The 23,981-nt window shown below is 42.8% G+C and overlaps 1 protein-coding gene and 1 long non-coding RNA gene across 6 annotated transcripts in view; one reads left to right on the top strand and one right to left on the bottom strand.

The window, feature by feature from the left end:
* VDAC2 (voltage dependent anion channel 2) lies at positions 1–22,294 on the bottom strand. Of its 3 annotated transcripts, XM_075934698.2 has the most exons (10): positions 18,202–18,355; positions 17,922–17,982; positions 12,832–12,903; positions 10,758–10,807; positions 6,636–6,788; positions 6,503–6,555; positions 5,741–5,968; positions 4,244–4,394; positions 2,726–2,783; positions 1–556 (listed from the first exon to the last, which is right to left on the bottom strand). In XM_075934698.2, the coding sequence occupies exons 2-10, from the start codon at positions 17,959–17,961 to the stop codon at positions 465–467; spliced, it is 897 nt and encodes a 298-aa protein (XP_075790813.1). In that variant the 5' UTR covers positions 17,962–17,982; positions 18,202–18,355; the 3' UTR covers positions 1–464. The 3 variants fall into 3 exon arrangements, with proteins under 3 accessions (XP_075790813.1, XP_006126401.3, XP_075790814.1); XM_006126339.4 differs by lacking the exons at positions 17,922–17,982; positions 18,202–18,355 and adding an exon at positions 22,210–22,294; XM_075934699.2 differs by lacking the exon at positions 17,922–17,982 and having other exon boundaries at positions 18,202–18,357.
* The window catches only part of LOC112546318 (uncharacterized), a 41,650-nt gene continuing 37,714 nt past the window's right edge, over positions 20,046–23,981 (top strand). For all 3 annotated transcript variants that reach the window (XR_016350145.1, XR_012905539.2, XR_016350144.1), the window contains exon 1: positions 20,046–20,832. This is a non-coding gene — a long non-coding RNA (uncharacterized LOC112546318). The remainder of the gene's footprint in view (positions 20,833–23,981) is intronic.

The raw sequence follows: 23,981 nt of genomic DNA, 5'->3' as shown, positions 1-23,981 counted from the left end.
TGTGTGTGTATTTGTTTTATTCATAATTTGACTTGTCTTGGGATACCAAAAGTACTTCTAATTAAGGTGATTTAACAAAATTGCTGACCTCATTTTCAAAACATCCACTGATCCATTTCTCATTCAATGGCATTATCAAAATGTTAAAAGGAACATAAAAACAAACATGCACACAATTGTACAGTTTTCATAAAGGTCTATTTCATTATTTGTGGGTAGCGCATTAAACAGTTAAATACATTTAAATAATGTATAAGTGACTGCACTAATGCAGAATTGATAACTAGATAGGTAACCAATTTAACTAGAAACCAGCTAACAAGTAACTGTCTAAAATACTCTGAATACAGCTCTTGTTCTAGGTCATCCCTCTTGGGGAAAAAATGCCTGCTGATCACATCGGAAATACACTTAAGGCCAAATTCTTCTGACATCCCTTTCCTGCAGCAGTTTCTTCAGCTGTTTCAAGCTTCCAATTCCAAACCAAGACCAAGTTTATGACCTCCAGAGTTGATGCTCTTTCCATCTACCAGGGCAGACAGCGTAAGTTTCACACCTGTAAGATCAAAACAATCCTGTTGTTACATTATGTAACTAGAAAGTGCTAACCCTTTTGTCAATCAGCTTAGTTTCATCACGAGTCCACATGAAAAGTAATTTTCAAGGTAGTAATTAAATAGTAAACCAACTTTCTAAAGCTATTTCCGTGTCCCTAGATCAGCTCCACTCAGCTTTTGAAGTTATGCGAATGAAGATGAACAACAATTTTAGGCACCAACTAACTCTGGGAGCATTTAAAATGCAACCACATCACATGGAACTAAAATATATAAAATGTGCTGCTTGTATTAGCATTTGTATATTAAACTTATGAGATCATTTATGACACGTGATCAATACTTATTAGCCAAATGGACAGGGATGGTGTCCCTCCCTAGCCTCTGTTTGTCAGGGGCTGCAAACCACAACAGGAGAGGGATCACTTAATAATTACCTGTTCTGTTCACTCCTTCTGGGGCACCTGGCATTGGACACTGTCAGCAGCCAGAATACTGGGATAGATGGACCTTTGGTCTGACCCAATATGGCTGTTTTTATGTTCACGTGCACTAATATGGAAGTGAGCCTTTTCACATTATGGCTCTCGCATACAAAAATATACTATGAGTTCACACTTTTCCCAAATTGCTGTGATAATCTTCAGGGAGGGGGAGACAAGGAAAGCTAAAGAAGGTTTAGCCATACTGCACAAAATGTAACATCAACTTCCATAAGCCTGAGATGAAGCTACCTACCACCAGTTAAATCAAAGACCCTTGGAGAAACAGAGAAGAATGAAAGAGTGAGAATGAAAATAACCTCTCTTAACTAAAAGCAATCCCCTAACAGAGGACTTCCAGGTTCTGCGTGTTTAAGTACATATTCTGTGGCTGAAAACCACAGTGGTCTCTGTAGGGAAAGAGGCCACATCCAGTAAGCTACTGAATCCCTTCTGACAACTCCAATCAAATCAAATGAAGATGCTTTATACTGAAAGTGATTTAGATTCAACATCTCTACTTTGGAGAAGGGAGTGAATTGCAAATTAATCACTACTTCAAGAAGTCGGTGGAATTTCCATCAACTAGTAGATAAGCACTCCTGCGTTCCACCTCTGAAACGTATAAGAGCCCCTGCGTGGAACTCCTCAAGGAGCCCAGGGCCAGAGTGAAGTCCCACTGACTCTGGGTTCCATGCTGCGCTTCCGTTTTGAAATGCACAAGAGCCCCCTGCTGGGGACTCTTGTACATTTCAAAGTTGATAGTTGCATAGAGCCAGGGTCAGCTGGGGAGTGCCAAGGTGATCCTGGGCTCCACCCGGCATTTCAAAGTGACAGCGTAGGGTCAGTACCCCTCACTTCACACACACTCCCACTTGACAGAGGCAGCAAGGAGGGGGGAGCAACTACTTGACTATCCTGTCAACTATCCGATAAGTCGACTAGCCCTTTATATCCCTACTCCAAAGCCCCAATCAGAACAAAGGAATGCTAACACAAATGAGTGAATTTATTAAATCTGCAACGCAGAAAACACTGTGAAGCAAGCCAGGAAAAAAAATTAAAATAACCAAAGATTTTTCAGGCCTTAATATATCAAGCAGCAGCAAACAGGAAAAAGACCAATTTCTGTCCTACTCAATTGCATGTCACCTGTAAGGTGAAAACCTACAAGAAACACGGAGCAGTTAAATACAAAGTTATGTCAACTATCTCCCACATAACAATTCTGACTTCCCTGGTTTACTCTTGCTCCCCATTCCATCCCAAGAGGTAGCGGTGTTTTAGATCAAAGATTCAGAAAAACCTCAATGTTTTCTATGAATGATGGTTAGCTCTTCCAAGATACTACCACAGAAATGTTCTGGTTAAATTCAGATTATTAGTGTATGCTTGTTGCAACACATCTGAAATAAATCCTACTTAAAAAAATACAGTGAGGATGCACTTAGCCCTAATATTAAGAAGTGCCATTTGATTTAGCCAACCAGTAGACAATTTTAATGTATGGTATGTGAAACCGTTAAAACATAAGTTAGCCTGCAAGAAAGACTGAAAGTTAATTGCCATAATTATGTATTCTTGGGTATTGTGCGTGGAACTGCTGTTGAGATCTATTATCAACACACTCACATGCCAGATAAAGGGAGAAATAGAAGCAAAGTGATTCATTTGTAAAACATTTACCTGGCCTCAAGGTCTGGGTGTAACCCACTCCAACTAAACTAGAGTTGTTCACTTTTGCCTGCAATAAAATGAAAAGCTGATTAAAGACAGCAAGAAAAATCTTCTAACATTCTTTGCTATAACCTTGTAGCGATTAGCAGTCACCAAGAACAAACATTAACAATTTAAGCCATGGTTTATGTTTTGCAGTATCTTTATTCTTATTGGATACACTTTTTATATTCCTACCCTCAACTTGCCAGTCATACTACCACACTTTTTGCTCTCACAGAGCAAGTAAGACAGTTTGTGTCTGGGCAGGCAGAAAATCACCTAGCAAACCACATTCCAACACAATTCCTGTTACCTGAAACATTTGGATAGGACTCGTCTAGAAATTGAGCCAAATCAGCCTTTTTTATGCTTATGAGATGAAGTATATCAGGACAAGCAATACCACCTAATGGCATTCATTGAAGAAACAGAATTTCATTGATTCACTCAATCAGTGAATAGCCTTTTAGTTACTGGGCTGGTACATTTCTATACTGACCATGACTGTAATGTGCATATCAGCACTATGCATATCAGCACTAGACAATCAGGTTTCTAAAATTCTTATTCTAAACCAGGCTATGGGTCAGGACCCAAATATGGGTTGCCATTACATTTCAAAAGGGTCACCAAGTGTCTCCCCAGGTGGCTCTTAAGGATCCATTCACACATTTTTTGAATTGCCCTGGGTCACCAAGTGTTCCTGAATTGTCAAAATGGGTCCCCATCTGGAAAAGGTTGGAAACTGCTGTTCTAGACCCAGTGACATCTATTGCACTGACACTACCCACTTCAAAACTGAAGCAAGCCAAGCTCTATTGTGGCTATAGATACTCCCAACTGAATACGAGTTAATGGTGCTGACTGGCACAGGCGAGAGCAAGGGAAGCTGGTGCAATTACATGAAAGCAGCAAGGAGTCCTGTGGCACCTTATAGACTAACCGAAGTGTTGGAGCATAAGCTTTCGTGGGTAAAGACCCACTTTGTCTTTGCCCAGGAAAGCTTATGCTCCAACACTTCGGTTAATCTATAAGGTGCCACAGGACTCCTCGCCACTTTTGCGGATTCAGACTAACACGGCTACCCCTCTGATACAATTACATGAAGTTTGTGAACCACCTCTCTAGAATGATTAAGTTCAATGTGTAGGGTACTGAACTGTGTTACTGTAGACATTGTTAGGAGACTTTCTATAGAAAAAGTAAGTCAGATACCCAAGGAAACTTTTGAATGCAACTGAAGTCACATACTTTACCAGGTTTAGTAGTTAACATATGAATGATCAAAGACCTTTAAATTAGTACTACAGAACTTGGTGTATTTCTTGACCATTCCATATCAATACAGAATAGCCATGCTACTAATAAAAGATATCCAGTTCTATAGTTCCACTGATTGGGGAGCTGGGGGGGGGGGATGGAAGGGAAGAGTGAGGGAGGAGAAGAGGAAGAAGGCTTAAACCTTTGCCTTAAAGCCATACTTACAGAGATAGAAGCAGTAGAATCCAGCTGGTATTTAGCTGCAATGCCAAAACGAGTGCTGTTGCTGCCCGCTGTCCAAGCTAGATTTACAGCAGTATCAAGACTGTCACTCACTTTCTGGTAAATTGAGCCACCAAATTCGGACCCATCATTGCTGCAAGGTATTTCAAGTTAAATTAAATTACCAGTGTATGTCTGGGGGTGTATGTGTAACAAAACCCTACAATACCTTTTGGCTTTTAAAGTTTTATTCACCTAGAGATCTTCATTTTAGATTATGCTGATTTATTTTGCCATTATAAGACATTAAAAATGAGGGCAGATAGATATACACTACAAGGCAGAATAAGGTATTTTAGCAGAGTCCAAGAAAGAAAGACATTATATTGCTATGGGTGATGCTAAGCATCACTTGCACAATTAAGCTCAAATACCCTGGTAAAATCCTGACTCCACTGAAGTTCATGTCAAAACACCTCTTTAGTTCTGAAACTAATGACTAGTATAAAATATTTGCTACAGACAGACAAGTTATAAATCAGAGGCAAATATTCAGAATAATATTTTGGTTACTGGACACAGGGTTTCTAAGTAGCATTATAGTACTTCTGTTAAGAAAAATGTCAAAGGATATTTTACTCTAGAAAGGCATTACCATTTTCAAAGTAACTTTGCAAGCAATTTACTGCAAGTCTAAACAAGCCTATCTTAATTCCTCCCCCCCCCCCCTTTTTTTAAGGGAGAAACACAAATAGGTCATTTGACTTCAGGGAATTCAAGAAAGTTGCTTCCTACCCTAACACACAGTGGAACCATGCAGACTTAAGTTATCACTGAGACATCATTACCACAACCAACCATTCAGCCTGAGAAATTTTTTTTTTTTAGGAAAACTACAAATATACAAAAGAGATAGGACCAGGATAGCTAAAAAAAAATCAAAAGGAAGATTAAAACTAAAAGCTTTGCCATTTATAGTTAGATTTCATAAACTTGAGTGATTCATATGTTAGAGCTCTCTTTCAGGGCTAAACGGCCTAAGAATTAAAAAAAAAAAAAAAACCTGTCAAAGCATATCTATTTTCATGGTATCATAAAAACGGTAACTATTACTACTACTACCACCTGCAGCAATCACAAGGAGCAAGTGTATTTTTGCAAAGCAAATTTTTCTGGTCACATTTACTTCAGTACTGGAAGTGGTGTTATATTTACAAGGTAGACTGATTTGAATACTTTGCAAACTATATATATATATATATTTATATTTTGACACAAAGTGCTTCAGCTAACAAAGTCAGAAAACAAGCTAAACACTAATAACTTAGAGGGGTACAGAAATCTCTCATGTTACTGAGAGATGCACCCAAATTAATTCTGAATGAGGTTCTCTCAAATAAAACATATTTTACACTATTTCACAAAGTGATATTAATTCAGAATATGAAACTAATAAATACCATGTTACAAACAGCTTAAAAATAGTTCTTTAATACTCACACGTTAGTGTGTAGCTGGAAGTCTCCAGTCTTGTAACCCACAGAGAAATTATTCCTTGTAAGCTTCGATTTGGCACTATCAAAAGTCATCTGATAGCCAGCAAGCCAGCCCTCGTAACCAACGACGGCTGAGCCATGGATCGCAGGTCCAGCAAAATCAAAGTCAACATCACAACCCAAGTTTACGCATTCACGTTTATAAGACGACTTAATTTTGCCACTTTTCTTGCTGAAACAAAAAGTATTTGTAAAAAAAAAAAAATCTTCCTTTTTCCTGTAAGTACTAAAACTTAGACTTGTTGTAACCTGCAGTATGCACACAAAGACTATTACAGAAGAGGTGTCAAGTCTGGGCAAGATGTAATTGACTAGTCATGGAACCAAATGCAACCGACTTAAGTCTGTTAGAAAGCTTCAGGGGGAAAAAAAAAGAAAAATAAAACCTCTTTACTTCCTTATCCCCCATACCCCCAAACCTCTAACGATGAAATATTCTCTTATATTTGTGCAAGTGGAGCCCTGGCTACTGTTCTACCAAATCCAATCCTCATTTTTTTATTAGTGCCCCAAGGTGCCACTTACATCTATTTGAAACAGCCTTGGTTAACAGCAGTAGTTTTGGGCCACCGATTTCAAGCCATATAGATACTCTTCATTCACACTGTTACGTTAACCTATTCAATATTAATTTGACCTTGATTTTCCTGCAAGATTAATCCCTTGAAAAAGCCATAAAGTAGTTCTTAAAAAATAGAATTCTTACCCCGTGTTTGGTGAGAAGGTTGTGTCAAATGTCAGCTTCAAACCTTTGGCAATCTAATTAAGTGAACAAAAGCTATTAATTCAGATCTACTGATTAAATGAAAAAAAAAAAAAGCAGTATGTCAATCTGTTACCTGGTCTTCAATCGCAATTTCTGTTCCCAGAGTGTTATCCGTGTTCCACTTTTCCGTGAAAGTCAGACCATACTCAGCCCATTTGTATTTGGTCTCCAAGCTCCCGTTCACTTTCCCCGTGTCTGTGTTTGACGAACCAGCTGTTGTGAATTCCTAAGAGCACAGTAACGGTTATTCCTGAGTTGCACACACTCCAGGAAGTCTCACACTGTAAAGTAATTGCTCTAACAAAAACAAACTAAACATTACACAACCATTAGGTGGCATTATCCTATTCAACCAATTTGAATTATACTCACTTTTGTAACAACTTGCTAAAAAGGACCTTCCAGATTTTCAAACTTAACCAGGAAAATTCAATGTGAGAGCTAAAACTAAAGTTCAGAAACATAAAACCCCAATTCCAAGGAAATACACTGTACTATAAGCCACTGAACTATACTATTCAATATAGCTCATGCTTTATATTGGTCTCTGAAGACATTTGTTTCAAGACATTGTTTCCTTTAAAAAGCAGAAAAAAAATGTTTTCACAAGGACAGAGACCAGTTTGGTGTGCATATTAGTGAAGGGATTAACAGCACCAATTACAGTCAAGCACCATGTAGACAGCATCCTAGACAACTCTGCCAAAATGCTGCAATACTCAGATAATACCATCACCATTCCAGTCTTTACTGCCCAAAGAAAGACTACCATGCTACAATTGTGAGAGGACACTACATAGATATTTTAATTACATAAAGAAAAAATAATAAATGTTACAGTTGCAATTGAGAAGTGATTTGAACACCAGTCTCAAGGTGAAAGGGCAGCACTGGTCCTTTTTAACGAGGGATTTGAATAGCCACACTAGAGAGTCAGGACATCTCAAGTAAAAATACAACTATATAGGGAGACTGCTTATGTTTGATACCGTGACATTAACTTATAATAAACTTACACATCAAGGGTTCATATGGAAAATTTACATATTCTGTAAGAAATGTAACTGTTACACTAAAAGATATATCTGCCTTCCCCAGAGTGGGTCCAGCAGCTATGGAGGAGGCTTCACTGCAGACTCTACAGCCAGCTCCCTGGGAGTGGGTCTGAAAGCCCCTGGGGGGCAACATGGAACCTGTGGCGGGAGGGGGAAGAGACCATGGACAGCAGCTGCTCCAGACAGCCAGGAAGAACAGCCCCTGCCTGCAATGGACCTCGCAGAGCTGGAGCAGCCCCCTGCCTGGGGAGGACAAGGAGCTGCTCCAGTCCATACCAGTTAACCAGAACCAGTAAGCCTCACCCATATAAGGATGAAGTTAACCATTCATATCCCTATTACAAACAGCACCTTAGTAAAACTGAAGTTTATTAAAAAAAAACATTAGCTGCCTCTTACTATTTATACTTTATTTTTTGCCTGTCTCTTTTTGGAGAAAGGTAAGACCAATCAGTATCTACCAAATCTTGGGGGGAGGGGGGGGAGGGGGGAAGAGAGGAATCAAACAAACATGGACATGATGCTGAAATATCTAACTAGCAAATGCTGCTGGAAATGTTTGTTAAATAATTTCTCCACTGAAATTTTATTAATGATATGAGATAATTTCTGATGGTCTTAGATTTGTGAATTTTTAAAACATAATTTTGACCCAAGACTATTAGTTTGTCTACATAGTGCAGCAATGCACGCTAAAGGGGTGTGAATTCCAAAGCACAGCAATGTGTTACATTGGTGGCATCCAACAAGTTCTGAAGCAGTAGCCACTACAGGGGCTATTGCTATAGCGAACTAGCCACAGACAACTGGCCAAATAGTCACATGAGGCTAGCATATTGGACACCAGTGTTACCCACTAACTGGTCTGGACAGATCCTGGACCTGTTAATGCGGAACATGTTGTTGCGCCACATAGACAAGGCCAGTGTTTTCTTCTATGCCCACTATAATTAGCTATCCACTCCTTAACGTACAATACACATTTTTTACTACTAGAGGGAGCTTTAAAGATCCATCACAACAAACTTAAAATTGATGAAATAAGTAGCTTTATATGAAAATTAACTGGAGTGATATTTACTTGCAGCATATCATTTAGCCACTAGATGTCCGTGAGTTTCCCTGCTACCCTAGTCTGATGTTAATCATGTATTTATGTAAACGTGAAATCATTGAAATTGTTAGCAGTTACACATTTACACACGGGGGCGGGGGGAGAGAGAATGGGGGAGGAGGTGGGAGCTGGTGCTCGTGGGGAGCCAACTTAAAAGATAGGGGAAGGTGGAGATGCAGGGATGCATGTAACTATTAGGGCTGGGCTTACTGGTTAATTGTGTAAATGAATACACGCTAACATCCTTAGTCCCTGGTAAAGAAGGAACTAAAAAGGTAGAATTCAAGTTGAGTGGAAGTTCATCTGCCTGTAACTTAAACAGTTGTTATTCTTTAAAGAAAAATGCGACAGACAGGCTGTGATTCCATAAATGAAGACAGCAGCTGAAGACTATTACGAAGATATGTAGATAAGGCATAAGCTATATTTAAGGAGGTTCCTTGGTATATCTCTATCAGGAGAGCACTATTCTTGCAAATCATACCCCTAATGGAGAGAATTTCTGCCTGCAAGAGTTCTTGTGCTGGGACAGCTTGAACCTATTTCCCCAAAAGGAATCATCTATACAGACAAAGGACTTATTCTACTGATATAGCTAAGGGCTTTTACCCACATAGCTATATTTCTCCCATGCTCCACCCTCAACCAAAATTATTTCAGCAAAATGTTTAGTGCAGTCTAGGCATTAATATTTCCTGAAAAGTCTAATCTTCTAAACATCTTACTAAGTAGCATGACATTACAATAACCATCAGCCTTCATTTTTCAATCTGTAAAAGTATCACCAGCTGATTCAGAAAGTAACATCCTTTAAGGGAACAATACCAAATTATTTGTCTTCTGCTCAAGAATCCAGCATTGGTCAGTGTCAGGACTGAAGTATAATTGGTCAAACTTATTTGTAGAAGTGTAGGGTTGGGAGTAGAGATGTAAAATCCTGTTTAAACAGCGGTTAACCATTATGTTTAGTCAGTTAAAGGGGTGCTGGCAGTGTGCTGCAGTGGTCCCCCGCCATAGACAGGGACTGTTCCACCAAGGCTGGGCCACCTCTCCACCCGTGGCGGGTCCCTCGGGGTGGAGCAGCCTTCTGCTTAACCATAACTGGGTAAGCATCACCCAGTAAGGGTGATTGTTAACATTCACATCCCTAGTTGGAAAGACTTTAAGAAGTCATCAAATCCAGCCCCTTGCACTGCATCAGGACCAAGTAATTACAGACTGTCCCTGACAGGTGTTTTTCCACCTTGTTTTCAAAAATCTCTGGAGCTCAACTATCCTGATAGTTAGAAAAGTCTTCCTAATATCTAACCTACAATCTCCCTTGCTGCACATTAAGCCCATGGCTTCCTGTCCTACCTGCTCAGATACGTTTAGCCATTTATCATTTTTGTTGCTCTCCTCTGAACTTTCCAGTTTCTCCACATCTTTCTTGAAGTGTGGCTCACAGAACGGAACATAGTACTCCACTGACACCTCACCAATGACGAGTAGAGCAGGACAGTGACTTCCTGTGTCTTACATACAACACTCTTGTTAATACACCCCAGAACAGGATTAGCTTTTTTCACACCTGTATCACATTGACGACAACTCTCAATTTGTGATGCACTATAATTTCTAGATTCTTGTCAGTAGTACTACCAGGGTCTCGGGTGATTCACACTGAGCACACAGAGAACCAAAGAAAACGAAATTGCATTTCTATATGGTCTGATATCAGTCTTTAAAAATGGTTCTGTTATCCATTCACTGATACACACATAGTGAGTAACAGTCAAAATATGGCAGGCTTAGCACCTTTACCACCACAACAGAACAACTACTTCTGACTACTTCATGTTAGCATACATGGCCATAGGACTTATGTTTGGAGCTGCAGATCTCTACAGCCTTCTGGTAAGTGTTTGCTGCCCAGTATGCATCAAAGGAATCTGTCAACTAGCCAACTTTGGCCATAAAAAGTTCCCCATGATAAGCAGGAAAATTAGAGCACATTAACCAAATATGCCATGAATTTAAAACTCACCACCCCACTTGCAGACTTTGTTTTCACGTCCAATTTCACCAGCCCAAAACCTGAAGAAAATAGAGAGTATGCTGTAATTAATTTAAGCCAAAAATTAAGAAAAAATACTTCAGCCATTGGCCAGAGCTGCATAAATCCTATGAACACTGAAACAGCTGTAGTCAGCCCTGAATTGAGTACTGTGTTCTCAAATTTTAAAGTGAAATAAAGGAGCAGCAGAGGCCCATTTACTGTGCACCAAAAATTGCTACAGGTATTTTCCCAGTTAAATAAAAGTTGTCTATTTTGCAAATTCAACTTTGCCTCTCAAAGTCAAGCTAGGCCCTTTCTAGCTTTGATGCTACCACTGCAACAAGATTCTGCAATCAGAATTGAACTTCAAGTTGTGTGTGGACCAGAATAAAATCCAGATATTTCTATGCCACCGTTGAGCCAACAGCGCTAACAAAAGTTAGTGACTCAAATAAGCTAGAAAATACAGTTCCAAATACATAAGGGAGTAGATTTAAGAGTCATTGCTATATGGCCATTGTTTCTGACAATTAGCTGCACTCTGTAATAATACTAATAAAAAAAATATTTCAGAAGTGTCACTCTTAGGGTACGTCTACACTAGTCCCCTAGATCGATTTAGGGAGGCTAACGAGGGCGACCAGAATTGCAAATCAAGCCCAGGATTTAAATATCCTGCGTTTGATTTGCATGTTCCCGGCCGGTCACCATTTTAGAAATTGACTAGCCTGAAGTAACTGCCCACGTCTATACGCTGCAGTGAAACAGGCTTCCGATTTAAAGCCCCTAATTCGAATTGGGTGGTAAACCTCATTGCAGGAGGAATACCACCTAATTCGATTTAGGGCTTTAAATCGGAAGCCTGTTTCACTGCAGCGTATAGATGTGGGCAGTTACTTCGGGCTAGTCAATTTCTAAAATGGTGACTGGCAGTGAACATGCAAATCAAGCACAGGATATTTAAATCCCGGGCTTGATTTGCAATTCTGGTCGCCCTCATTAGCTTCCCTAGATTGATCTCGGGGCTAGTGTAGACGTACCCTTACACTGATTGGATGAGAGTTACATATTCACTCCCACTAAGTCTCCTGAAGGATGCTCAATACAAGAAACAAGTCAATTGACTTATAAGCTTTAAAATCATCATAATTTATACCCAAGAGAATCCATCATATCCTCTATGTCTTTGCCACTGTAAAATTGTCCCCTATTATAATTACCTAGTAAAGTATAATTCTGTGTCCTAAGCAACAGGTTTCCACTACGGATGTAAAATCATATTTGTTTAGTTAACTAATTAAACGTTATGTTTAACCGACTAACCAATTAAATGGAGGCAGGCAAGAGGGGGCACGCTAGCCGAGCTGGGCTAGAGCACCCCCGTCCGTGGCATACCCAGGCCAGGCCCACCACCGCCAGGGACAGCTGGAGCACCCCCTGTTCACAGTGCACCCGTCAGGCCTGCTATGGCCAGGGGCTGCTCCAGCTGGGCTGAAGCACCCTCTACCCATGGCACACCAGGACCGGACTTTACACTGCTATAGCTATTCCAACACAGAACAGGAAACAATGACCAATATATGGCACTCTAATTCATCAATACAATGTGGAGTTGGTTTAAAACAAAAATATCACTGAAGTCCCATGCCTAAGCAACAGTTATTACAGTATAATTTACAAGTGTAGACCAAGCCATAGCACCTGTGACTTAAACTTCAGTTCATGATTCCTAGTGAACTGCTTTAACTACAAGATCACAGCAACCTCCCTCTTTCCTTGTTGATTGCATCCTTCAAATATTTACATATTTGTTTTCTGTGTATCAACTTCTATTTAAGAAGTGTGTATGTCTGAATTTTTCTTCAAATCTAACCCACTGAGAGCTTTCCATATGGTACTGCTCTTGTATGAGCTTCCTTCCATTTAATTAAATCCGTACACGTATATACAGGCATACACAAATTAACATTCCACAACACGTACGAATGAAAAATGTTAGCTTTGTGCGCTTCGGCAAAGCATTTCTTTATACTGGTTTTGTTTCTTATAGTACAATTCCTACCATAGCCTTTATTGAAGATATCTCTGGCAGATTTGCCAAGATCTGCATATGATGGAGGGATCGCCATTGGAGCTGGAAAGATAGAGTAACAGATATATTAATATTAAAACGTGTCATATTTAGATAAACTATCTTTAATTAGTTTTAAACCCATTGTGTCTTCCAACAAGAGCTCATCTAGGACATTGCTCTGGGAAGGAGGTTATCATCTAGAACAATTAAAACTTAAGCAGCACATGATAGTATTTCTATGAAAGTCTACAGGAGTAGCACAAAACACTATTTCAAAGAGACATGTGTTTCCCAAAACGTAGCATGTTCTTCTCCATGTAAATTCCAACATGGATTTCCCATTCCTTAGAAATATGGAGTTTTTTAACTAGATACCAGAACTTGTAAAAAAGTTTTCAGAGAAGAAAGATACCACTCCAAACTGAGGCACTAGAAAGTTTTAGGAAACAATGGAGAAATCAGACTCTCTATGAGCAGCAGGATTCCCATGAGAGATGTGTGTCAAAACCCCATAGGATTTTTTAAGGGGAAACATGCATCCTTGTGTACCTAGCTTCCATCTTCTTTTAATACCATATATCAACTCAAGGAGAGACATTCAAAAGCACTAATAGGTTATTGTATTCAACAACAGTTCTGATAAGCTTTATAGAGACCCTACACACTAGGGATGTCAAACTGCAATTAATCAGCTAAATCAAGTAGTCAATGGAAATTCCATCAGTTCAGTCAATTGGTTGGGGGGGGGGAGCGGAGGAGGGTGCTTGCTACATCCGCTGAAGCGTAAGTGTAGAAGGAGCTGGGCGCGTGCAACAGCATGGCACCTACTTCATTTAAACTTCAGAGCCGCAGTCAGAGTAGCTCCCAGGGACTGCATGAGCCGAGATTAAACAGTCCCGACTCATGCCATCCCTGGGAATTAACCCCACTGCGGCTCTGCCTTTTAAATGTAGTAAGAGCTGCCAGGGACCTAGCGTGAGCGGAGACTGCTTCAGTCCCTGCTCACACTGGGTTCCTCGCTGCACCTCGGCCTTTTAAATGTACTAAGATCTGGGTGGCTCTTACTACATTTAAGGCAGAGCTGCAGGGCCTCTGCCTCCCATGCTCCTCCCCCCACCGAGCCGGTGCTGGGGGAAGCCAGCTTTTAAGCTGGCTTTCCCTGGCACCAGGACCCTTCTCTCCCCTCCCCCAAGCTGTCTCTGATATAGAAGCAGCAAGGAGGGGCACAAGTAGTCGACTACTCTTTTACATCCCTACTACACACCCTACACTCAGCCGTGAAGCCAAATATTTTATAACTGATAAAAGCATGTCACTTTCATCACAACTGTTAGTGACCTTTGCAGATCTTAGTTTCTTTAAATATCTGAGAAGTATCCAATGACCGATCTAGATGCTCTAGTTAATGTATCCCATTACTAAGAGATGGGTCTATTCCGTGGTCCAGATGTTCACTCCCTCATGCTGGTAAGAGTTGCAAGCAGAGGAGAGGGAATGGATCAAGTTTTGCTGAAGCAACTTCTGCAACAGAAGCTAGCCTAAGGCTAAGTCTACACTTGCGCTTTACAGCGCTGTAACTTTCTGGCTTCGGATATGAAGAAAAAGCACACCCCACCCCGAGCAGCAAGTTACAGTGCTGTAAAAAGTGTCAGTGTGAACCAGGCTACAGGGCCAGGAGCCACACTCCCAGAGCAGTCAGCTATTCCCCTTCTGGAGGTGGTTGACAAAGCGCTGGTAAATCCCTCTCCCTGGCCACACTTTCAGTTTAAAGCACTGTCACAGCTGCTCTTTACACTTTTAAGTGTACACAAAGCCTTAGATCCCATTAAGGCATGTCTACACTATAGTGCTGTAAGTTCTCCTGAGTTGCTACTCTTCAGTGGTGGGAGAGCACTCTCCTACTGCCATAAAAAACATCCTGCAATTAACAGGGTTAGTTGTCCACACCAGTGCTTTTGTCATTGAAAAGTATGTCTGTCAGAACCGTTCCTCCCCCTTCTCCTCCCATACACACACATCTCTGACCAATAAAAGTTTGACCAACAGAAGTGGTAGCGTAGACAAAGCCTAAGAGGAGAGTTCCACCAAGCCAATGAGAGCTACCAGAAAAGTAAAAGACAAATAAATGCTTTTCTTGGGAAATGTAAGAAAATGTAACTCTTCATAAGCCAGTGGAGGAGATACTGAGATGAGATCAAATGGATGGAGAAGCACAATCAAGTTTTGGCAGCATTTCTCTCAAACTGGGAGCCTTAAGCAGGTTAGTGGTGTTTAGAAAATTTGTCTCTAGTGTGATTACTACTCATCCTTTTCAGACACCCACCACCACCACCTAACTCCCCATGTTAGCCTTCAGAAGTATCTTTCACTGCACAGACATTCAACAGCTCATCACAATGCAAGGCTGTTATCTCCTTCAGTGGTAGCTTTCCCCACAGACTTCAATCAGAACCTTAAAAAAAAAAGTGTCCATTCAATCTGAAATCTACAGTTATTTTCATTCAACACCCCACTCCCTATTTGAAGTGTCCGTATATCCCCATCTCCTTTGTGAAAGCTCTAAGCAAAAAAATAAAACTACACAGGGGAAACAGTGAAACTGACGAGACAAGCAGCACTATCAAAAGCACAACCTACACAAACTGAAAGAGAAATGTTTTTTAATCTCTCCCAGCTGCAATAATCTTGTGTTACAAGTTGAAATATTAGACAAATGTAGTTTAAGTTCATAGTGTCTTTAATGAGGAACTAATAAACTGCTGCCTGCAATGTGCCACCTGTTGGCATCGAGTCAAGTGTACAATAGAATTTACGTTCTTAGTAGTTTGCATGCCAGAACATTCACTGCCTCCATTTTCTCTTGTAGAGGAGGGTACTAAATTATCATTGATTAGGTTTGAAAGACTAACATCCTATTGAGATGAACAAGGCAGCTCAGACTTATTTATTTTTAATTGGGTACATTAAGTCCTGCAGAAGACAATGGGAATTCCAATCAGTCAATTTTTGGAAACCTTTGTGACCTTTAAAAACATTTGGGATCAAAGCAATAACTGAAGGACACACTCTCAGAATGTTTCTTTCCAACTGTTAGTTCCTGAAATTGTTACTGAAAAGAGCAACCGCAATATTCAGGAACAAGTAACTAACACAATACTACTTTGTTTTGTGACTTAACATTACCTTTCTACAGTGCTAGTACATCTGTCACATGTTCCCAAGCCCATCTTTCTAATTTAAGCAACTCAGTCTCATTTAGTAGGTCCAGCTATCCCTCAGATAACTGTTCTAGACCCTAGGCCAGCTTATTATTCTACAAAATAGTTGGATGTCTTTAATAAAGAGTGGAATGACCTGGGCCTTGCATGGAGTCAATTTCTATCTACTCTTTAAAACAATCTTTAATATTTACAGACTGAACAGCAGATCATATACATACAAAAGAATGTTTTAAGAGTTCATTTGAAACAGCTTTGACTAAGAAGATTCAAGTCGTAATACACAAATTAAACACAGTTTTTAAAAGCTGCCATACAAATCTAGTTACCACTTTTAAAGAAAGTTGGGAAATGGTTTCAATTGTTTATAAATGAACAGCAGTTGCTCTGAGCTGTAAAAATAATGGAGACACTGAAATTTTCTATCCTACTACCTACTGTGCAGCCTTACTTAGAGCAATCCGTGCCAGTAGTTAGCCCAGGACACTGTCGTAGTTAGTCCAGGATACTGTCACGGTATGGCAGCAAATGATTTATGTTAAAAAAATGTGGATGCCATGGAAAGTTTTTAGAAGAAATAAAATTATAATGCTGCAGATTAGAAATGCCCTACGAAAATTATAATGCTAATTCAGTTACCATCATAGACATTGGGGTAGGTATAGAAATTGCTAAATATCTGTTACATGTCCTACGGATAAAACATGACTATAACTGTATGAATACCATGATGAATATTGCCCTTATATCTTAAAATGCAATATAATTGCCCTGTAATTTTAGTCTTATGGTAATATAGATCAAGTAAGTAACCATGTGACCTTGATGCTTTTACAATCTTTTCTGTATGGGCAGGTTCAACTTAACATGCTAAGCCCTGTCTGTCATCAACTCTGTACTTGTCCCATCCTCCAACCCAATTAACAAAACCAACCCAAGTGAAATCAGAAGCAGGTTTTTTTTTTCCCAAAGCCACCCTCAGTCAGTTGCTTTTATTACAATTAATACTGACCATGCTGTTATTCCAACATTATGCTTATAAATCCTAGACACTTTGTACAGTTTATGAAGTGCAATCAGCTATTCCAACGCTGATCCGGATCGGGACTGATGCAAATGGCAGCTCCACCCTCCTCTGTGGCTTCAAAGCTAATCTTTTCCCTGGTGCATTCCCGGAAGCATTGCTGCTCCCAAAAAAGCCCAATTATCCCCCCCCCCCCCCGAAGCATTGCTGCTCCCAAAAAAGCCCAATTATCCCCCCCCCCCCGGAAGCACTGCTGCTCCCAAAAAAGCCCAATTATCCCCCCCCCCCCCGGAAGCACTGCTGCTCCCAAAAAAGCCCAATTATCCCCCCCCCCCCGGAAGCATTGCTGCTCCCAAAAAAGCCCAATTATCCCCCCCCCCCCCCCGGAAGCATTGCTGCTCCCAAAAAAGCCCAATTATCTCCCCCCCCCCCCGGAAGCATTGCTGCTCCCAAGAAAGCCCAATTATTCCCCCCTCCTTTACTAAGTGGTAGTTTCATAGGTTTGCTCTTCTCTGGGAGTTCAGTCTACCCGTTATTTTCCTCATTTGGCAATCGAATGGGCGGGCCGTGTTACCTCCTTACACCTTTCCCTCGAGGGACTGTCTGACTCCCTCACACCCTTGCCTTAAAAGGCACCTTGAGCAATTCTTAGAGGGCTGGTGGACACGTGCAGCGGGGGGAGGGGGGGTTGCCAGGGGATTAAAAGTGTCCAGACGTGTTCGGTCACCGCCTGGCTGTGCCCCAGGAGGGCGGGTGTCCTCGGGGGGGGGGGGGGGGGGTCCCTTTCCGCGCTGACCCTGCGCTGAGCAGCGCGCTCCGGCTCTGTCCCTACTTACGTCTCGGAGGCGGAGGGACGCATGGCGGCGGGTAAGTCATGGCTAGGCCGCGCGACTCAATCTAGAGAGGGGGGGAAAAACCGACACGCCAGGGTGAGCGGGGTCTGGGGGGGGCTGTCTGACCCCCCCCCTCAATATCCCCTCCCCCCCCAGCGGCCATCTTAGGGCGCCCGCCCCGACCCCCCGGCTCTCAGCGAGCCACCCCCCCGCGCAGGGCCCGATCCCGCCGGCAGCCCCCCGCCCGCCCGCCCGCCCGTCCCGTCCCGTCCCGTCCCGTCACCTGTCCGAGGGCGCCGGGCGGGGCTGGCAGGAGGGAGGCCGCGCGGGCTGCGGCCGCTCGACGTGGAGAGGGCGAAGTGAAGGAGACACCGACGACCCGCCCGCCCGCCGCCGCCGCGCAGGACCCCAACGAGCCGGGGCCGCCCCGGCCACCGCCTGCCCCGCCGCGCCCCCCCGCCCCAGCCGGCGCCGCGCCCTCCGGCGGCACACACGCATCGCCCCGCGCCCGGCGGGGAGCCCCGCGCCCGTCTCCCCCCGCTTACCCTGCCGCCGGCGAGCAGGCACCGCGGCGGGCAGCCCTAGGCGAGGAGAGGGGTCCTCTGCGCCCTGCGCGGGGAGGGGCCTGCGGGGGATGGGGAGAACATGTGGGCGGGGAGAAGCACTCTCAGGGGGAGGGGCCTGTAGGGGGAGGGGCGAGGTGGGGGTACTCAGGGGGAGGGGCGAAGGGTTTAGAGGGTGCTCAAAGGGGGGGAGGGGAGAAAACTGGGGGTGCTCAAAGGGGAGAGGGGAGAAAGCTGGGGGTGCTCAAAGGGGGGAGGAGAAAAATGGGGGTGCTCAAAGGGGGGAGGGGAGAAAAATGGGGGTGCTCAAAGGGGGGAGGAGAAAAATGGGGGTGCTCAAAGAGGGGGGAGGAGAAATCTGGGGGTGCTCAAAGGGGGGGAGGGGAGAAAAATGGGGGTGCTCAAAGAGGGGGCAGGAGAAAGCTGGGGGTGCTCAAAGGGGGGGGACAGGGACAGAAGACTTTCCTTGGAGGAAGCTGTGTGGGAGATTGTTCCTGAAATATAAGAAAGTGTTGAACTGGGTTTCAGGCTCTGCCCTCCTTTCCAGTTTACTGCACACCTGAAAAGCCATTGGCTGTGTCTAGACTGGCCAGTTTTTCCGGAAAAATCAGCCGCTTTTCCGGAAAAAACTTGCCAGCTGTCTACACCGGCCGCTTGAATTTCCGCAAAAGCACCGACGCTCTCATTAAGATTGCCCGTGTTCTTGCGGAAATACTGTGCTGCTCCCGTTCGGGCAAAAGTCCCTTTTGCGCAAAAGTTTTGAGCAAAAGGGCCAGTGTAGACAGCTCAGATTTGTTTTCCGCAAAAAAGCCCCAATTGCGAAAATGGCGATCGGGGCTTTTTTTGCGGAAAAGCGTGTCTAGATTGGCACGGACGCTTTTCCGCAAAAAGTGCTTTTACGGAAAAGCGGCCATGCCAATCTAGACACTCTGTTCCGAAAATGCTTTTAACGGAAAACTTTTCCGTTAAAAGCATTTCCGGAAAATCATGCCAATCTAGACGCAGCCAGTGTGTTTTATGGTGCTTTCCTAAATTCTGCCTCTGGTAGCAACATAAGAGGTACCACTAGGCAGCTAAAACTTACATGTGCCTCAAGGATTGTACTTGTATCCCTCATTGCCACCCTTTCATGTCCACTGCCCCGGTGCACAAGTTCTCCTCACCACAGCTGCCAAAGCCTTTTTGTGCACTGCACACCTCCCTAACTCCCCACTGAAACCATCCCGGGCTGCCCTCCTTCCCTGCTACAGTGGTCCTGGTCCCTGGGGTGATCCTTTTCTAAGAATGGAAAGCAAGGCTAGACTGAGTGTCACATGACTGGTTTGCACCAGTCTCTGTAATCATGCCTTATGACAAATCCCACCACAGAAACTGCTTAAGCGACGAGGAGTCCTGTGGCACCTTATAGACTAACTGAAGTGTAGGAGCATAAGCTTTCGTGGGCAAAGACCCACTTCGTCAGATGCATGTGTGGGTCTTTGCCCACGAAAGCTTATGCTCCTACACTTCAGTTAGTCTATAAGGTGCCACAGGACTCCTCGTCGCTTTTGCAGATTCAGACTAACACGGCTACCCCTCTGATACTAGAAACTGCTTAGTCACCAATACAATATTTTCGCTCGGCCAAGGAACTGTGTATGGCACAGCTTGTTCTAAGGTTTTTAGTCCCCTCTAATAGTATTGCCTCTTTCATTTAAAATTAGGTTCCACAAGAGAGTATAATCAATACACTATATGATAATATAATTTATCAGAATATAGGGCAGTAAAGGTGGATTGTGGAAAACAGAGCAGCTGTTGAGCCAGCAGGTCCAGCATATTTTTGTTTTTATAAATGATATGCAGAGGTGAACTGAATAGTTTTCAGGTCCAGCATAAATACATACATTCTGGAGGACCTAACAAGCTAATACATTTAAATGAAGATGATGAGTACTGGACATGAGAAAACGTATTAGTGTGTTAATACCAAATGCACAGGAGAAAGGAATGAATGGCAACTGGGGAGACAGGAAGAGGGATAGGAGGAGGAAATTAGTGGATTGGAACATTCACTAGAAAAGAGATGTCTTGTCGAATACAAAATGAACTTATACAATTTATGCCACACTGCATTATTTAAAGCCACAAGTCCACTACTTAAACCAAAAAATAGTTAAGAACAAATCTCTGTTCCATATACCTGCAACCATGCTTCTTTTTTTAAAAAAAATTGATTGGTTTTATTTTTAGAAATCAGAGAATGTAAGAAACAACCGTCCCATCCTGCAGAAACAGTGATGAATCAACATAAAGACCAAAGCTGAAGCAAGACTGCACCCTTCCGGTTTTGTGTCAGGATTTTGTTAACGGTATAAAAACCCATGCATCCATCCCTCAGTTTCTCTCTAGCTACAGATGCATCCTTTAAGTTTTCAGAATATTGGGGCAGGAGGGTTACTGTGGAACTCAGTATATTTGGAAAGCAAAGGTTACTGTGATAGGCAACTTCTTTTGGCTTCATAACTCTGTTTTCTCAGAGTCTGAGCCACTGTCAAAACCCCACCCCTATTCTCTTCTCTATATTAGCTTTCCTCCACTATCTGTGCCAGCCAGCCAGTTCCTCCAGCCTACATTCCTTAACCATCACCATTTTGTATGGATCAAAGCTAAAAAAAAAAAAAAAAAGGCAAGGACTCTGCAGATACCAGTTATCAAATGTTAGAAACCCAGGACATGAAGAGTTGAGCACAACATATACAGCAGGGGTGGGGAACCTTTTTTGGGTCAGAGACCACTGACCCACACACAAATCAGTCGGGGCCCGCACACAGGTAAGAAGCAAAAAAAAAAAAAAACCCCACCAGACCCTCACTGGTGTGGCCCCTGACTGAGATGGAGAAAGATGCTTCCCCACATTCTCCTGGTACACCAGAGCCTGGGGGGCCCAGCCTAGTAGATTTTGTGTGCTCCAGCCCTGCAATGGGGCTGCAGAGTGGCTGGAGCGCCCATGTGGGCTCCCCAGTGCTGGGGGCAGACCCTGAACCTCAGGATCTGGATCCAGGTAAGCCCAGGGCTGCATCTAGCCGCCAGGCCTTAAGTTCCCCACCTGGGGAGCAAAGAATGCCAAATCCCCTCCCCTAACAATACAGCAACTGCCAGAACTCTGCCAAGGACTTGCCCACACATTGAATTGTCCCCATTTAACTTGCAGTGTGATTTTAAACCAATTTCAAGACATTGGTGCAAACGTTCTTATTCCAGGCTTCTTTCTAGTTAAGCCAGTTAGGAACAGGATTGAAATAAACCAAAAGAAGTCACTCTTAAAACTAAAGCAGAACATCCACACAGGCATTGCACTAGTTGAATGTGCACAAATGCACATGTAGGAAATGGCTATGCTCACAGTCGTGCCAATGGTAGGCCTGGAACACTTTGAAAGTCTGCAGTCCTGAGCTGGGGGGGGAAGTCTAGGTGCCCTTCTCTCTAGTCTATAGGATCACTGGAGTAAAGGACACTGAACTCCCTCTGGTTGTACTTGGCTTTATAAAGGGCATCTCTGCAGGTGGTGGCTGCAAGTTCCCAATTATTCACTCATACATAGTCAATCCCAAAGCTCCTTATTCTTTCATAACAAGAAAATAAAAGTTGGGGGGGGGGGAGAGAATTCAATTGCAAGAGAGAAAATTAAGGATCTAAGGGAAGGGGATAGCAGCCAACCTAGGGCGCATGATTAAACTTGTACTTACTCGCACGTTTGTGTTTTTCTTTGCTGGCTGAATGCTTTCTCTTCTTTTTTCTCTTTGGTGGGATTTCCATCTCCCTGGAGGTTTCCCCTTGTGCCTCAAGGAATGAGTCCATAAGCAAACACTGCTGCTATGCTTTAACTTCCTGCTATACACTCTGTTTTACTAAGGCTCAAGGGTGGCTAAATGAATGGGACTTTAGCCCTTATAGGAGGAGCTATTTTAGAGCCTTTTAGGGGAGGGGTCCTTTGAGTTTCCTGCTTTAATAGGGCATAAGAGGTTCTGTTAAAAACACAAGCTAAGAACATTCAACTTACTAAATGTCCTTGCCAATCTAACGCTCATAGGAAAGCTGGTTCAGAAAAAGAGCCCGTGTCCCTAATTCATTGAAATGGGAGTAATGACATCTGAGAGATGTAAACAAATGTGCAGAACAGTTTGCACCTGAAATAGTAGTTAGTAAACAGGAGTAAAAGTGTTAACCTCTGTTGTGCTCGAGTTTTGCTGGGTCTCATTTCTGCCTGAGTTCTATACAGCACTAATTGTACTCAGTGCTTTGCAACTGTTCACTAATTAAACCTCACATCACCCTCATGAGATACTATTAGTCCCATTTTACAGATAGGGCAAACTGAAGGAGGGAGCTAAAGAAGCTTCCCTCAGGCCACAGTGAGGGATCAGCATGAAAGGATATGACTGAAATTTGGGATTGATTTCCAGGCTTGGGATCACACTTCTCATAATCTGTTACTGTTTCTTTGATTACATTTACTGTTCAGAAGCTATTTATTTTTGGTGCCTGCAGATCCAAGTGCACGTCAGAGAGCAGTCAGATTTATATCAGGTAGACTTGCTAATGGACTGAGGTGCAACTAACATTTAAGACCGAAGTACTGGACAATATCCTCCAGTTAACAAATGAGGAAAAATAGGTGACTTGAGGACACTGTGAGGAGGTGAGACCTCTGTACAGCTATCCAGAGAAGGGCCACAGAAAGAGAGAGAAACTTCTAGGCTACTAAGTCAAGTCCTTCATAAAGTTCCTGGCATGGCAGGAGGTATTTTCTATTTTCTAGGTATGGTCACTGATTATGATGGGTTAAAACATCCTTTTCCCTAGTATATGTCTGTACTAGGTGCTGCTTTAAAGGGATTGCTACTTCAGCAAGTCTTGCCCTACTTCGTGCAATGCTAAGGGCCTGTAAGGGTTCATCTGGAGGTGGCTCTCCTACTTGGAGTAGTATTTGAAAGAATGGCATTCCCTTGACTACGTTCATCCCAGCTACCCACCCAGCTACTACACTTACTCTCTTGCTAGCCAGTGGTTTCCACCGGAAAGGCTACAGGGGAATGCTGGCCCTTACAAACACTGAGGCGTGTAATTTTACTCATGAGTTTTATTGATTTTGATGAGATTACTCTCAGGAGTAGAGTCACACCTGGGCTTAAGTATTTGTAGGGTTGAGGCACTGCAATCTAAGGAAGTTGGAAAGGGCTGTCCCCAAATCCCGTGGTATTCTCAGGAGAAAAATGAGGTTTTGCAGGCCATCTCTTGCATGTTTATATGATTCAGTTGCATTGTTGTGAATGTCTTTTACATCAGGGCATGCCTGTACCCATAGCTCGTATTTTTGTCTCCACTGGTGGTGCACGTTCACCAATGCCTCGGTGCATATAAAAAAATATTCTGCATGTGGATAGAAAAAATCCACACATGGATGGAAAAGACTGGAGAAGACATTGCTGTACACACCTCCTAGACTGGAGCCTCTAAT

The sequence above is a fragment of the Pelodiscus sinensis genome, chromosome 8 (assembly GCF_052426305.1).
Source record: "Pelodiscus sinensis isolate ZL-2025 chromosome 8, ASM5242630v1, whole genome shotgun sequence".
In the NCBI taxonomy this organism is placed as follows: Eukaryota; Metazoa; Chordata; order Testudines; family Trionychidae; genus Pelodiscus; species Pelodiscus sinensis.
This window is presented reverse-complemented; position numbering and strand designations above follow the sequence as displayed.

Bases quoted from the DNA above. Each gene is read 5' to 3' on its own strand.
- VDAC2 (XM_006126339.4), bottom strand. From the start codon at position 22,279: ATGGAAATCCCACCAAAGAGAAAAAAGAAGAGAAAGCATTCAGCCAGC. The intron at 12,904-22,209 runs GTAAGTACAAGT...CTATCTTTCCAG, and splicing joins AGAAAAACACAAACGTGCGA to CTCCAATGGCGATCCCTCCA. The intron at 4,395-5,740 runs GTGAGTATTAAA...AATACCTTGCAG, and splicing joins TTCCAGCTACACACTAACGT to CAATGATGGGTCCGAATTTG.